Source organism: Diadema antillarum, unplaced genomic scaffold, assembly GCF_040938485.1.
Source record: "Diadema antillarum isolate AM-2024a unplaced genomic scaffold, OU_Dant_1.0 seq00000329_RagTag, whole genome shotgun sequence".
Classification (NCBI taxonomy): domain Eukaryota; kingdom Metazoa; phylum Echinodermata; class Echinoidea; order Diadematoida; family Diadematidae; genus Diadema; species Diadema antillarum.
In genome coordinates, this window is record NW_027271346.1 from 771616 (window position 1) to 788981 (window position 17366).

Here is a 17366-nt window from a genome sequence, read left to right on the forward strand (position 1 = left end):
AGGGAGTGGGATGGGGCATGTGGATATATGTACACACACAATGCTTCTGTTGTCATAACTTCATCTTAATTCAAGAAGTTCCATTTATTACTTTTTATGACACGCTCATTCATACCTCTCCAAACCGTATAGGCCCTTCACACTAAAAAATGGGGGGGGGGGGGGGGTAGCAAAGGTAGGGGATATGTTTGATTACTCTTTGTAAGTGAGATATTTTGTCAGCTTTTATCTTTATTTTTTGCACACCCATAGTGGGGCCTACTTTCCCCAGCCAAATTTGATCCATGGGTGCTGTTGGCTAAATTAAACCCACGAAGGGGCGTAATGGGTGGTGGTGGTGGGGGGGGGGGGGGGGGGTGAGGGGATCTGGCAACCCCTTTCCCAACCAGATATCGTGTCAGTTTTTATATTTTCATTATGTACACCCATAGTACTTTCATTGGACCAAGTTTGGTGCATGGGCTGTGTGGGGTAAATTACACCCGCCAGGGGGGGCCCAGGGGGGGACGGTCTGGCAACCCCTTTCCCGACCAGATATTTTGTCAGTTTTTATATTTTTATTATGTACACCCCTAGGCCATTCTTTTAGACCAGGTTTGGTCCATGGGCTCCATGGGGTGAATTACACCCGCCGGGGGCCATTTTGGGGGGGTCCCTGGGGGACGACCCCGCCCTCAGGTATCAGGCTGACGCCCAGTTTTGTAATGAGGGGGGTGGCCCCAGTAACTTTGAGGGGTCAAACCTTTTGGGCTTGATGGGGTAAATTGACCAGCAGCCAGCTCCTGGTCTAACTGTGACAAATTATCCGTGGGTACTGAAGTATTCAAAGATGTATTTCTTTGCAGTTTATTCAATAAAGAAAGGCTGGTTAACACAAAGACCGGAAAATTCACGATATAAGCTCCTACATTGCTTGTACACATATAGAATCAACTACTCTAGTAAAGAATATTCAAATAAAATCCAGCAGTTAAATAACACATGGAAGTATAAGATAAAGTAAGGCAAATGATATGTATACAAAGCCATACACAGAAATCTTGATACAACAAAAAGAATATCAAATGCACTGCTTGTAGAATGTATGTCTATCACTGTCTGAAGGGTCCAAACATTTTCTAGACATGGTCAATGACTACAATTCTGTTCAGAAGCTTTACTGTCTCAACATTGAGGAAGCAAGATATTGATCAAAACTCATGTGTAGTCAACAAGAGACAATTTTAAGGACGTTCCTCAGTTAAAATGAAGTCCATGTCATTTTCTTCAAACTTTCCAAACCGTAACTTTGATCCATCCGAAGCCCAAATGTATGTAAAGAAAACCACAGGGCCATGTGCTCGTTTTTCTTCTACGGGACTTTGAAGAATATGACTAATTTGCCGTCCTGTACCAAAATGATAGTGTTACAGGATCAAGACCATGATTGGCAACAAAATATACAATGACAATCAAATCCCATAATTCTTTCAAAATCCACATTATTTTCTCCAAATTTGCAAGAATTGAAGAAAATGGTACTATAAACGAGGAAAAGGTTTTAAAGTTAGGGTTTACACTCTCATTCTTGAGCAAGCAGCGCTTGCATGTGGCAGAAAACACCGAAATCTCTCAAATCCTTCTCATCGACGTTTTCTGTTAGGGGTGAGCTAAAGGACATGGTTCATAAAACTTATGCTGTACATTCAAAACCCATGTCATTTTAACGAAACTTGACCAAATTGTAGAAGAAGGCTTACTAATTCCAGAAAAACAATAAAAAGTGGGGGTTCATGTGCTTGTTTTTGTACTAGCAGCGCCCCCATGCTACATATATCATCGTAAGTCCACCAAATCTGGTCAGGAACCTATGCAGGCATGCCCTGACAGGATGGGTTCATAAAACTTATGCTGTACATTTAAAACCCATGTAATTTTCACAAAACTTGACCTGATTGTAGAAGAAGGCTTATAAATTCCAGAAAAACAATAAAAAGTGGGGGTTCATGTGCTTGTTTTCGTGCTAGCAGCGCCCCCATGCAACATATATCATCATAAGTCCCCAAAATCTGGTCAGGAACCTATGCAGGCATGCCCTGACAGGATGGGTTCATAACACTTATGCAGTACATTTAAACCCATGTCATTTTCACAAAACTTGACCCGATTGTAGAAGAAGGCTTACTAATTCCTAGAAAAACAATAAAAAGTGGGGGTTCATGTGCTCGTTTTTGTGCTAGCAGCGCCCCCATGCGACATATATCATTGTAAGTCCACCAAATCTGGTCAGGAACCTATGCAGGCATGCCCTGACAGGATGGGTTCATAAAACTTATGCTGTACATTTAAAACCCATGTCATTTTCACGAAACTTGACCAAATTGTAGAAGAAGGCTTACTTATTCCAGAAAAAACAATGAAAAGTGGGGGTTCATGTGTTTGTTTTTGTGCTAGCAGTACCCCCATATAAATCATCCTAGGACCCCAAAATCTAGTCAGGAACCTATTGTGGGTGCCCTGATTAGGTGGGGTTCATGAATGTCATGCTGTACATTCAAAACCCATGTCATTTTTACGAAACTTTATCAAATTGTAGAAAAAGGGTTACGACATGCAGAACAATTGTAAAAATGGGGGGTTCATGTGCTCGTTTTTGTGCTAGCAGAGCCTCCTTGCGACAGAAATCATCGTAAGACCCCAAAATCTGGCCAGGAACCAATGCAGGGATATACCCTGCTAAGATGCATGAATCTCATGCGGCTCACTCAAAACCCTATTTTTTTTTTTTTTCAAAAACAACAACACAAAACGTGTCACAATTGCAGTGATATGGTGCACTGAAAAAATATTCAGAAAGGAAGGTCCATGTAAGTTGTTGTTATGATTTCCCTTACACAGCCATAATGATATTATGTGGACGCAAGCGTGGAAAACTCCACATTGACATGGTTGTTTGTTTGTTTTACCAACTTGCTGTAACCACGTCCAGAAAGTGATAATGGGGAGAGATCAATAAATATAAGGAAATGTGAGTTTTGGCATTGGTCTGACGGTCCTCCAAAGGGAAAAAAATCTTAATATACATATGACGTTGATTGTATAGATTGCATGTGTTGGTTGTTGCGGTGGTTGGTAAAGTGCGTGTTGTAAACTATGGAGATGTACCTTGAGTACCCCCCCCCCCAAAAAAAAAAAAATCTTTGATTCTCCTTTTGTTACACCAGATTTGGTAATCAAAAGTTGTATCTGAATGGTGAAAGTAATAAATACTTGCTTGATAATACTTTCGTGACCTTGTATTTTTGTAACCAAAAATAAAAAAACAATATTTTGAATTACAAATGACAAGCTTATATCTAATCTAGATTTTAACAAGAGATACTCAGATTGTTTTAGTTGTTAGACCTAAAGATGAAATGTGTGTCATATGTTTGTTTTATTGTTGTTGTTGTTGTTGTTTTAACACCTACTCTAGTAGACTAGTAGTCCCCGACTAGGGCCTATATAGGCCCTAGGTACCTAAGCACTCAACTTGACCATGTTGGTGAACAGAATGATAATGAACTGCATGTCACAAAACAGATCTATGAATTGACTAGAAATGTCGCTTTGGCGACTGGTATGCCTCCGCCATAATGCATGATTTTCCCAATAGGTCTAGATAGTACATGTGGACAATGTGTGATTACATTTTCACAAATTGGCAAAATATTGAAATGACAAGTTTGTCACAAATGTGTTGAATGTTCATCTTCCTTGACCTAGGTTTAATTGGATGAATAGGAGAGCATGTATCTAGGGATTTAAGGACTTTAACTCGACTTTGACCCATTCATACATTTAGGCATTGAGTAATTTTCAAGGTACAGGTGTGGAGAAAAAGTGCAATTTCTGAATTGAATAGTAAATTGTTACCATTTTCATCTGTTCCTTGACCCTAAAATTCATAAGATAATCACTTTCAGGTAGAACATGCATAATATGTACTATGTTTCAAGATAACTTGAGCCACTTCCGAGATATGGAGGAAAAAGTAAGTTCAGCACTTTCACTTGATCTTTGACCTTTTGACCTTTGAGGCAAAAAAAAGAAGAAAAAAAAAACTTTCCAGAAAATTTCTATGAGGTTACACATGTATGCATACACCAAGTGTAAAAAAAAAAATAACCCTGCTGGCATTGCATGATAGGAGGGAAATAGTAAAATTTTGAAGTGTTGCACTTGACCTTTGACCCCTGACCTTTGACCCCATGAACCCTACATTCTCTAGATAATCACTTCCAGTCAGTATATGTATATACTATGTTCCATGAAGATACCTTGAACAATTTTCCAAGGTATAGAGAAAAAAAAAGAAGTTTTAATATTTTTACTTGACCTTTTCACCTTTGACCTTTGACCTCATGACCCAAACTTTCACCAGAGAATCTTAATTGGGTAATACATGTATACACTAAGTTTCAAGAAAATATCTTCAGGCATTCAATAGATATGGTGGAAATAGTGAAATTTTATGTATTTGACCCTGACCTTTTGACCTTTGACCTTTGACCTCATGACCCAAACTTTCACCAGAGAATCTTAATTGGGTAATACATGTATACACTAAGTTTCAAGAAAATATCTTCAGGCATTCAATAGATATGGTGGAAATAGTGAAATTTTATGTATTTGACCTTGACCTTTTGACCTTTGACCTTGAGCATGTGCACCCAAAAGTTGATAGGCACAACTTCACCCCCTAATACACATACATGCCAAGTTTCATTAGGATACCTCAACAGGTTTTGATAGTTACCTTGTCCACAAAATTCATTACGGACGGACGGAAGGACGGACGGAAGGACGGACGGAAGGACGGACGGACGGACGGACGGAAGGACGGACGGACGGACGGACAACCCGAAAACATAATGCCTCCGGCACCACTTCGTGGCGGAGGCATAAAAATGGAAACAGCTGAATTCCACTTCCGAGCTTCCCGATTACATCGATCAGTGTTGTGCTACCATGACCATGTATATGCGGCTCGGACAGCTGAATTTTGCGTAGTACGTATACAGATTGTAACGCGTACAGTCGGCACGCGAGCTGAGCGAGGCCGCCCAGCGAGGCCGCCCAGCGCGGCCACGGTGGGGAGCTGTCGGGTATCTGTATGTACCACACTCTAGCTCGCTATTAGCAGCTGCTCAGCTCAGCTAGCTCAGCTCATCACTCGTGCGTGCGCTTCTACGCTCATTGTTACGTCACTGCCAGCCTGCGCAGCTAGGATGCGCACAAACTCAACTGAGGAACGTCCTTAAGGTAAGCACTTCGTGAACAATTAAATTCATTCAAAGACCATCTGTGGTTTCCATGCATTATGTAGTATTAGTGTCAAATACTAATCCCCTAGTTTGGGATTATTGTTAAGGGCTATCAAAATGTTGAAGACTAGCCCTGAGTATTAACTTGGGCGGGTGTCTGTGGGAAATGCGTGCTAAAGTCAAAATCAGTCTGTCCTCAACAGGTCAATTGTATGCTGTTTAAAGGATCTTTGAACAATGGCTTCAATGTCAGTGATATACCATCATTCTAGCACATTGACTCTTGGCACTAGAAGTGCTAAAATAACAAATTAATCCTTTTGTTACATCCTCACTTGAAAGGATGGTGGGTTTTGTACAAATGGCTCTCACCTCTTTTTCATAGATCCCCTTCCAATCTATGCTCTGTTGATCATCCTCTATCCCTTCCCTCTCTCTCTCCCTCTTTCTCACACACACACACAAGCACACACACTCATATATTATATAGCATCTATCTGTTTCAGGATGCAATTAGTTGATTTCTTTCTGAGTACACCATGACTCACATGATTGCTTTCCTACAAAGCATGGCAAGAATTGAATTACTGTTCATCTAATATGTTCACTAACTAATTAATCTGGCAAAGAACATCAAGAGTCAATATACGTAATTACAGTCTGTGGCTTCTATGAAATATGGCTGCAGCCACAGCTTGATAAAATCTTTAACAGAGAAGCTCAGATTTCATGCACCCATCCAAAAGTACATTGTACGAACATGGTATTAGTGGTATAGATAGAGTATCATGTGAAAGGCTGAACTTACATGTATTGCTGATCTCTTGAGGATATGTATCCTTGTGTAATTACGGTTCATGTCCTTTGCCAGTTCTTACAGAAGGGGCTTGGACAGTTTTCAGCAAATTATCATTTCAAAGTTTAATCTCTTTTTTCTTTTTCTTTTTTTTTTTTTTGGGGGGGGGGGGGGGGGGGACAAAAGACCATCACAATCCTTTATCATTACTTTTAGAATAACATAAGCTAACAGTTTTTGTTTGAATCTGCTATGAATAGGATCTCTTCCAGAATGCATTGCTTGTCAATTTTCTTGATACAGCAGATCACTTTGCTGTGATTCCTCATGAATACTAGTATTACATATGTCACAGTGGACTTTTCTTTTAATATGGTTAATGAAAGTTCTCTCTGCAACTGAGATTTTTTCTCTAGTCAAATGGCTGACTCTTTCCAAAACATAACAGATTGTGGACAGACACCCACTAGTTTTACTTCTGTAGCAAATGGGCCACAAAACGAATAGCCACTCACAAAAAGATCTCACAATGTAACAACTTCATTACAGTGCTTGCAAAGACATGGTAATGACTACAAAAGACAGAGTACAGGAGGCAGGTAAGAAAAGGTACAACATTGATAGACTTTTAATATGAAAAGGCCCTGTCTCGACCTACATGGTACAATAATTGGGAACCGTTTAGTGGGAACCCTGTGTAAGTGCTACAAACCTTGACGCAACAAATTTTTCAGTGTTATTTCCATTACTGAATTGGAACCATAAAACACTTTATCATGGTGGCTGAATTACTTCACTGTCCTTCATAAATGTCTAAAAATGAGAAGCATATCATCAGAAATAATAACAGGAACTTCAATTCCTCACCAGAAGGTTGATATTCTTACCAATCACTGACAGATTCTGACATGCTGATTGCAGTCTAAACATTTGGTCACTCACTGTATGAAGTGGCACCTTAATCTTCAGATTGGTCCCATAATTTAAGTCACAGTGAATATCAATCATGTTCATGAAAAAAATGGACTTTATCAATTTTTGCGAACATACCCTTCATTTATATATTATATAAAACTTTGTTTTGTTTTGTTTTTGTTTTGAGACTCCTCTCTTTTGTTCTGACAGCTCCCTATAGTGCATAACATACCTGAGATGACAATGCATGTGTCTCTTGCCCTTCTCTTCATGGATTTGTATGCTGCATCAGCAATGGCGAAGATGTGTGGGGGGCGCTCATAGATTTCCCGTCCTCTGTAGTCATCCACATAACCCTTGCCATAGATGTCTACTGTCCGATAAGGGTTAATAGATACCACTACTTCCCCGATGTATGTGTATATCCTGCCCTTCTGGAATCTATGTGACAAAGGTAAAACAAAAAATAATCATGTAAAAACAATCATTAGTATCATTATGCTTGTGAGATATGAAATTAATGTTTATAAAATAAAAAGAATAATACCTCATTCTGATTTATGTAAAGATAGTACAAGGGAATATTATGATAAAGAAAAATTCATTGCAAGAAATCATCGTAAGTTGCAAGTATTTCAGAAAAAAAATGGTGTCTGTTTAGACACCTGTTTTCTTGATGTGTATTATGTGATGGTCTGAGTCACGATATTTTAGTGGTTGTTTTTCAAAGTATTTTATTTGAAATATTATGATGTTATTTGAAACATTACAATGTATGATGTATTATGTGTTCAGACATATGAACATATGTTTGATGTAAAATAATAAATATCCCAGTAGGAAAAAAAAATGTTCCTGTGTCTCTACTGAGAATATATGCATTTAATGGTTGGTGACAGCATAGTTCACCATGTAGACCGATTCGAGCGACTGTTCATGGAAGTGCGCCCTCTTAAGGCGACGCCATAACTGGGGGGCCATCCAGACCGGGTCAGCAAGCGCCCTGCGTGCGTGGCAAGGGTGCCAGCGGCAGCCGGTGCTTTTACCACCCGGCGCCAGCCGGCCAGCTAGCTATCTCTGGCACTGGCAGCGATCGACGCATCTGGCTTTGTGACTACTAGAATCTACTTTTTTTGTCGCTAGCTAATAAAAAAAAAAAACGAGACATGAAACTCATCACTGAAGACGAGTTGGTGATACGCTGGGTTGATATTAGATATCGGTCATCCGTGGTCGACAATGAAAAGAATGTGAATATGAAACGTTATCTAAAAAGAGTCAAAAAAATAATCAAAAACAAAAGTGTCCTGCGAGCATCGATCCCTCAAATGCGTGCATGCGAAACCGTTACTCTAACCACTCAGCCTCTCCACGGAAATGGCAAGACAAACAAACAATGTATAGATATAACAGGGGTGGCCTTGTAATGACTGATGGCGCTATGCCATTTCTGGCAACTGGGGAAAAATACGTCCCGTAGACATAACACGTAAAATGGGCTGATTTTGATGCTTTGCCTTTAATCACAATTTTTGGTGTGATGACATCATCAAATTACAAAACAATGACATGGACTTGAAAGATAATTGTTCAATGCACAGCATATCTGTTGTCGTCGTTATATACTATGATCAGTTTGACAAACTCAGCCTGCAAAATTTTACAGCAGTCCAAGCAATGTGGTCTCCAACACAAAACAAAGGGATATTGTGTGTGTGTGTGTGTGTGTGTGTGTGTGCGTGTGGGTGCGTTTACATGAGAACGTGATTTCTACACGGACGAAGGTGTAATTACTCCATTGAAGAAAAAAAAGTAAAAGATAGAAGTACATGTATTTTGTGTCATGTTCTTGTGGGGCTCGAACCCGCACGTATGGAACCTCACGTATCTGGCGCAAGAGACGCTGCCTTTAACCTCTCAGCCATACGTCTCGACGAGAAAAGTGAGTGGAAAGTAAAGCTTATATGGGAAAGATAATTTAGGAGTCGTTTCGTCCACATTCCATTCTCATTTTCAGTTTTCAGCTGCAAAATTTTCAACCTGATGAGGAGATTTGAAAGAATAAAATGCATAATTACTGCAGCTTATTGTCTCAGCTACAACATACTTACAAAGTTTCAGAGGAAATGCAGCAAAATCAGATGAGGTAAAGGTGCTTGAACGTTGTCAAGTCAATGCATGGTTAAAAAAAAAAATCACCTCCCATAGACATAACACGTAAACTTGGCTGATTTTGATACCTTGCCTTCAATCACGAATTTTAGTTTGATCATGTCATCAAATTGCAAAACAATGACATTGACTGGAAAGAGAAATGTTCAAAGTACAACATATCTAAATTTGGGATAACATTGAGCTAAAACAGAGATACTAGCAATAGGAATGTCAGAAACAGTACCTCAAAAAATTAAATTGCACTTTTTGTATTTAAGATGAAGATATGATGATGTCATAGAGCATTTATGGAAATATTGATACTTGAAATATTATTTACAATTCATATGCTTTTGTAATATGCAATAAGAACATAGGGACACCGGACGTTTTAAAGAGCTATGGCGAAATAAACAAAGACATGTTTTGTCACTATATTTGCACATAGACGCGCACGCGAATCAGGAATCCAAATCAGTCAGAAAAAGTGCCTTTTCATGTTGATGATGCGTTGTGCGTGCGAAAACGCGCGGACGGACGCGTACGCGCGGAATTTTTTTAAACACCTAAAATTGTCTGAAACTTCGAGATTTCCCATCGGGAAGTCGTTTTAAGCATTTTAAAATTTTGACACGCGCGTCATGATAACCTGGGTAATTAGCATAGTACAGGACGATCAGTCGTGACTTGAATTTTATGTCTCCCAAAAAAGATAAAGAAATGACATTGTGTTATGATCGATTATGTGACTTTATCTGAAAATCACAAAATAGGGCCTAGATGACGTCACAGATATGTTATCGTCATGAAAAGTTTCATGTACAGAGATATTGATATGAGATATGGTCAGTTTTACAGTAAAGGGTGTAACTTTGATGTGGCAAGGGTCAAAAATTAAAGTTGTGTTTCCATTTTTATCTTTGCCTTTATTTCATATAGGAATGTCTATATTTTCAATATTTTGTCATTCCAGAGCTTAATTCTTAGGCTAAATATGAAAAATGAAGTGACTATTATGGAATTTTAGATAAATTTAGGTAAAAACAACAAGAATGTTTTGGTCACCCACAGCAACCAAATGAAGATAAATGGTGGATGTAATGCAACTTTTCATTTGCTGTGAACATATATTTGAAATATCAAAACACTTTTCCCCCAACAGATATTCGCTCTTGCAATTATTTGGATGTGAACTTCAAATTCCAAGGTAAAAATGGTACCTGACAAACTATTTTTAAGTTAAAAGAATGTTCTAGGAGCAAGAGCCACTCTAAACATAGCCCTAAATTATCTCTTGGTAACAAACATTTATCAACCCAAATCCCAAAGAAATTCGATTATTTTTGACAAAGTTGAAATTTTCAGACTTGTGAGTTTCGGAGGCTTCAGTTAACAAACTAGTGTGTTTCGGAGGCTTCAAAACTGCCAACACAAAGTTCTAGTCCTGTATTCACTTAAAATAATAAAACTACTGTAAGCAACTATCACTACATGCTAGAATAACAACAGGGCATCAATAAAATGTGAATAACAGTATACAGATGTACATTTTATGGCAGTGCATAATGTTTACCCTTCATACAAATTGTACTTATTATTATAAGGAAATTGGCTTCCACAAAAGTGAATAACAAACTGTGTACACTTTGAGCAATGCTCAGTTCGAATTTATGACATTACATGAGGCAATATGATTCTAAAGGAAACTGCAACAGTAGCAATAAAAGTACACTGATTAGGAACATCTTTTTTCTTTTCTTTTTTTTGTTTGCGGCTTAAAGTTAGCAGCAACGCATGTTTCGGAGGCTTCATCATGACTGTTAACATGCAAAAATGGTCCATTTTAAGGTGATATGAAGTACATTAATGCAGCTGATTGTTTCCAAATAACTAACAATGTTGTAACATGTAAAATAGTATTTATTTGTATGAAGAAAAAAGACTTTCCAACATATAAAGAGACAAAGAAAAATATTTTAAATCTTTATGCTCAGTTGTATACATACACTGTATTTGCATATCCATGACTTTGGCAATGCAGAACATGATTAGGCTACACACATGTACAGCTGTATGCATTTGTCAAACTTTTCATCATAATGCAGTAAGAATTACTTTCAATGAGTTAGAACTGTAGCTATAGACTTAATGCAAAAATTATGTTTGCTTGCTTTATAAGTGCAGTTTGTGGGATGTATATGCATAAACCACCCATCATAATTGTTTTACATGTATATACATTATGTGAAATCAATTTCAACTGTTGATGAGAAAGGGATAGAAAATAGACTATGTGATGGCATGACGGTTAGATTACAACATAGCATTGTAAAATATAGAAAGGGGAAAAAAGGCTTATAAACATTCTTTTGCATATGGACCATGCCTGATATAATCCCCTACTATAGCTATCAAATGCAGTGATCATGGTCATACATGTAGAACAGCAATCTTAAACACCGATCAGCCATTCCATGTAAGGGTCATCATCAAACTGTCATCATCAAAATGGAGTTGGAATTATAATCAATATATTGGTGATATTATCATGGAGCTCACTAGAAATTGAAATGGTCAAGATCCCATTCATCTTTTTGAATCGCCTCTTGAAAAGATAAATGTACATACCCTACCCATGACTGTGTATGAATTTGAATTAAAAAAAAAAAAATGTTGACCAAATGTATAGTTCCGATAATGATAGTTAGAATTTTACTTTCTTTTTCTGTGGTATACAAGTCACCACTGTTTCATATCATTTTATTTTTTATTTTTTTTTTTTAATTCTTGAAAGGCTTCTTTTTTTATAGTTATTTTGTAAAATTCCAGTTTGTGTGACTCCTGTGACAGCTAGGAGGCCTGTTTTTGAAGGTACGCATTGAGAAATTGCTAACAGAACTTTTACTGTTTCTAAAAATGACAACCTTTTTAGCAAAAAATTAAAAAGCAGCAAATGTATTTAAATATCTAAGTTTGTTAGAAACCCACAAGTTTGTTTTAAATAGTATATAAACCCACAGACTACAGTTTTAACCCTTTGAATTTCAAAATAGTTTTCCAGAAAAGCCAGGACTAAACAGATTATAAAGATTTAAATCATTTCAGTATTGTTCTTCATGAACATAACTTCTCCAGTCACCCACCCATGTAAACTACATGTACCCCATGGCAACAGGCTATTTAAGTAGAGGTCTATATGTCATTTATAAACAATCATATCCCAACCATTACTGTCCATTTACTGCACTGAGAACTACATCCGCAAACATGTCATAGAGTCTCACACATGTATGCAAAGAGATGTTTCGTAACACAAGTTACATTTTGTTTAATCAAAAATAGTCAAGTGGTTACTGCCAGCATGATAAAGTATGGAAAATAGGGTATAGTATCAAGATTGTGTTGCACCTAGCATGCATCAGATCTGACATACAGATTGACATGAAAACCTGTCTGAATGAAGTAATCAAATGTCAAAATTCCAAAACAGTACCCTGTGATCCAAGTCACCCCACAGAAATGATAATCTGCAAGATGTTAGCTATTTTCAAATCCAATCACAAATTTATTGATTAATTACTTTCCTCCAAATAAGTATTGGAAATGAAAGCCAAAGAACTTGTTAAGAAATGGAAAGCTGAAAAAGTCAAGATTTTAGTATGGCAAAAACAAATGCCATGTGAGTAAACAATGGAATGGATTTGTCAATGGGTTATAAATGAACGGTATGTAAAAGATTGTGTTTCGAAACTATTACACTCAGATGATAGTGAGTTGAAAGTGTAAAAATCCAAAAAGTATTTTCCACCATTTGGTCTTGATCATGCATAAAAGATACAACCTTAAATTCAAAAGCAATATATTTCTTAGTTACGTGTATGCTTCCCTCTTGAATAACCATCTATTAAAGTCCTTGAATCTTCAGGACAGGAATAGTGTTCAGTTCTTTTAAAAAAAAGTGTATTTAACACTTAATAATCAAGTAATTGTTTGGTCTTCATTAACAAAGTCTAACCAGTCACAAGAGTGATACAAATATGGTCACAACACTTCAACTTCTCTCAAGAGTAAAAATGAGTTATCCAACTTAAGAACATTGATGTATCCACAACTACTTGCTTTGTTGCACTACTGTTGCATGATGTGGGCATGCATGCAAGCTGGAAGTCACTTTCATTACTCACAATATCTAGCCTGTTCCATTGTTTCAAAAGGAAACCCACAAAATAAATGTTTTTCATACATTTAAACAACTATCTACACCTTGCTTGAGGAATCATTAAGTCTCATTCAGTCCAAACAGTTATTTGATAGACTTAGAATTACAAAATTGTAATCAAAACATTCCATTTACATGCTGTTAACATAAAATGAAGCCTCCGAAACATCTGGAAAATTAATTTGGTATGCTGTATGTTTTTATGAAAATCATGTATGTTATGTAGAAAGTGATGGGTAAATTGTGTCTTTTTTGGTTGATATACACTGTTTAAACATATTTGTGGGGCAACATCCTCATCTGCTCATATTTTATTGCTGAATGAAAAGGTGAGTTATGTGTGACACACTGCACTGTGTAAGAAAAATAGGTAAATCGTATAGTAAATCTATATTGGTGAGTAAACAAAGCAGCCAGAAAACTGAATGTGATTAAATATCTTTAGATATGTCATAAGTGATCATTATGTGGGTGAACAATAAATCTAATTTGATTTTGTCCAGAGAAAATCACAAAAATGCAGTGTTAACATCCTTTTGAAGCCTCCGAAACCACTTTTTCTCTATAAAGTGAATTAGCTCAAAAAATTATTGCAGTATCATAATGTTTTTATTATTTTTGTTGTCAGTCCATGTCTGTTGATGATTTCATGGCATAATTTGGGGCAAACACTCAAAGAATTTATCAGAAATGTCAAATTAGATGTTTTTGCTGTTTCGGAGGCTTCAATGCGTCTCGGAGGCTTCACGTGTTAACGGAAAATTTGTATTGTCTCCTATTTTCAGAGAGTTTAATGGATCTTAACTATTTTTGGTCTATTAGGTTAGGGCCCCATATCCTACATTTTGACATCTAGATTAGGTTGCTTCCCTTATCTATATTCATATTATTTGACCAAACACTTTGTTTCGGAGGCTTCAAAACTGCTAACGGAAATTTCACTTGATGGAATAAAATTATCACAAAATTTCAAATAGCCCTAGAATCAAGTAAACTTTGATGTAAGTCTAAAGTTTAGCTGCACCTTACTATTTTCAGCATAAAAGAAAGTAACCAAAACACATCCACTGATCATTATTGTCCATCAAAGTTTGTAAACAATTGTTAACGGAAAATGAAGCCTCCGAAACCTCAAATTTGAAGTCATAGTATTCTAAAATAAAGGGCCAGATACAAACCAAACTAATTTGGTCATTTCAATTGACCATACAACTATGCTTTTAACATAAAAAATTAGATCTCTGCAGTTGCTGTAGAAAATTATTAACATTTCAAAAATGTTATATAAATTTCAATGCAACAAAATAGTCATTTTTAGGGTACATATGTGACTGTCAAAACAAAACGCATCAATACCTGGACCTGATTATGCTACCCAAGGTGGCTACTCATAAGGTGACTCACATGGGAAAAAATCTTTGAGATCTATAAATCTATGTGTTCAGGGTGGGCCAAAAGGCTAAAAATTGAAAGTTACACCCTTTACCGTAAAACTGACCATATGTTGACTGAAAATTTCATGTTAACTGCTCATGTCATTGTTGAGATACTTTGTCCACAAAATTCGTCAGAAAGAAAGAGGAATAATAAAAAAAGGAAGATTCCGCACAAACTCAAGAGGTGATACACCGATAGCGTATCACCTAAAAAAATTAAGGAAGATTTAGCAAACACAATAGGTGATACGCTGATAGCGTATCACCTAATAAAATTAAACAACTTATACCAACTATGAACGAATGGGTAGATGACATACGGCTGTAGCCAAAACTTGAATTTCAAGGTAAATATCGGTACGATCCATGAGTGTTTGTAGACTCTATTTCTCTGGCGATGACTTGGGTACTCGCGTGTAAGACCCATATATTCACACTTGTGTAAGAGAATAAAAACCGCTGGGGAGAACTATGGCTAGGCGCAGGCAGACGTCTTGCTAGTAAGCCTAGACTGTTGAGAAGTTAACTGATATAATTAAATACAAATGATGAATAATAATCCTAAGCTAGATATGGCGCTATAAATTGCAACCTATCAGTTAACTTAAACCTCTTTAGGCTTTCGCCTTTACTCGGGAGTCTCGGGCCAGCGGGGTAGAATCTGTCAAACGTTAGATCTTGTCTAGAATTCTAGGCGAGAGTCCAGACTAGATCTAGACCTACTGACTTCTAGAACCCTATATCCTATATCATTTTCGGTTGTTGATAACTTCAGGCAAGCCTAACTAAGTAAACCAAAAGGAATACAAATCTAGGCATTTCTAAGCCGTATAAACTTAATTTACGTTGCCTGATGTCAACAACCAAATCTACAATTTTAGGTCTAAGTAACCTTGCATAACATCACGCTAACGCCTGATATTATGATCTACAAAAGTGATTTTGAAATCATACTTTCTTAATATGATTATGAAACGGATGTTCGCCACAATCCATGGTTTAATACTTATAAGTAGCCTATCACTTTATCAAAAATCAAATTCAGAGTTTCAGGCCAAAATTGAATATGGTCAATTCAGTGCTGAACATTGAAGAAGTGAAAACAATATAAGAATTTAACGCATCTTGAAACATTTATTTAGCTGTAGTGTAGGCTGTGAAATGTTTGTCATAATAATATAGTATAGCCAGAAGTGTATTCTAACTTTGGCAAGTAGTGCACCCAAGCATTAAAAAATAAATAAATCAGTGAATTATCAAAATCTTTGATCTGAACTCGTCTTCTAAAATGAGCAACATATTTTACGAATATATGCAGTGAAAGCCTAATTAAATAGAGAATCTAGTAGGCATAGTTTGTTTCGAAATCTATGCATTTTTTACACCGTTGTATTTCACTTAATTGTCTCAAATTGTATATTTATCATGCGTCAGTGATGTCTGAATTTCACACACTGCTGTGCAGCTTCCATTTCCATTTTTTTCTGTTATTTGTGCACCCAACAACTGCACAATATGTTTTCCTGATTTTTCCTTTGAAGCTTTCATTGCAGATCAATATGTCTGAATCACTCAAATTGTCCAAAAGAAAAGCATTAAAAGCCGCTGAATGACTTTTCCCACTGTGAGTAAACAATCACAATATCAGTGCGGCGGTCACGCGGCGGTTGCCGGCAGCGGCGCAGCGGCCGCGCCCGGGGCCCCGCTAACTATGCGCGATGGGTACGCTAGGCTGCTGAGCTGCAAGTGCAACTCACTGGGTAGCTAGCTCGCTGGAAGCCCCCGTTGGCCCCCAGTTATGGCGACCGTTATAGCGCCGCTAGCGGCGGTAGGTGAATAGGTCATTGAAATTGAATCGGTCTATTAACCACCAGTATTCAATTCAGTAATGACATGTTCCAGTTGATTTACCAGCATGTACATTCAAATCTTATACAAAACAATACGATACAATACAATAATAATACCATTCTTATGAACTAATTTGACAGTTGTTTCACTTTATGCTTTACATGTCACTGTCTATAGTAGTGCAATTGCTACATGTACATTGTATACAAACACTCTATATGGTGACCCTGCACCACAAAACACACAAAAAGTCGCCAGACATGAAATTCTAGTTAAGAGCATATTCTGAAAGAGCAGACTTTAAGCTTTAAAATGATGTATTACTCAAATCAAATGGACTCTCCTAACCTATCTAAATATTGGAAAGAAAGCACACACTCAGGAAAAGTGTGAACTGAGAAAAGAGGCTCTGAAGTACAATGTCTATTCAAGCGCTTAATCTTTACCAAGCCGTGCTGGTTGTGTGATGAGTGGAACAAAAAACAGGATGTAAACCACCAGAGTAACAACAATGAAGGGATTATCAGATTAAACTGAAATTAAGCATGCGTTATTAACACATTCTGTCCTTAATTAATGCAAACTTTCAAAGTAGTGGCATCATCCTTTCAAAAGTTATAGGAGTTGAAAGTGAAAAGTGCGTACAAGGTTTTTAAGAAATGAAAAGGGGACTCTAAAGAAACACTTAATCACACTATTCTGCCAAAAAA

General features: G+C 37.1%; 1 protein-coding gene across 1 annotated transcript in view; it reads right to left on the reverse strand.

The window, feature by feature from the left end:
• Window positions 1–17366, reverse strand: part of LOC139730714 (unconventional myosin-Id-like) — a 134913-nt gene that overhangs the window by 72645 nt on the left and 44902 nt on the right. The window contains exon 2 of the mRNA XM_071641581.1: window positions 7229–7437. Coding sequence (XP_071497682.1) covers window positions 7229–7437 — 209 coding nt within the window. The remainder of the gene's footprint in view (window positions 1–7228; window positions 7438–17366) is intronic.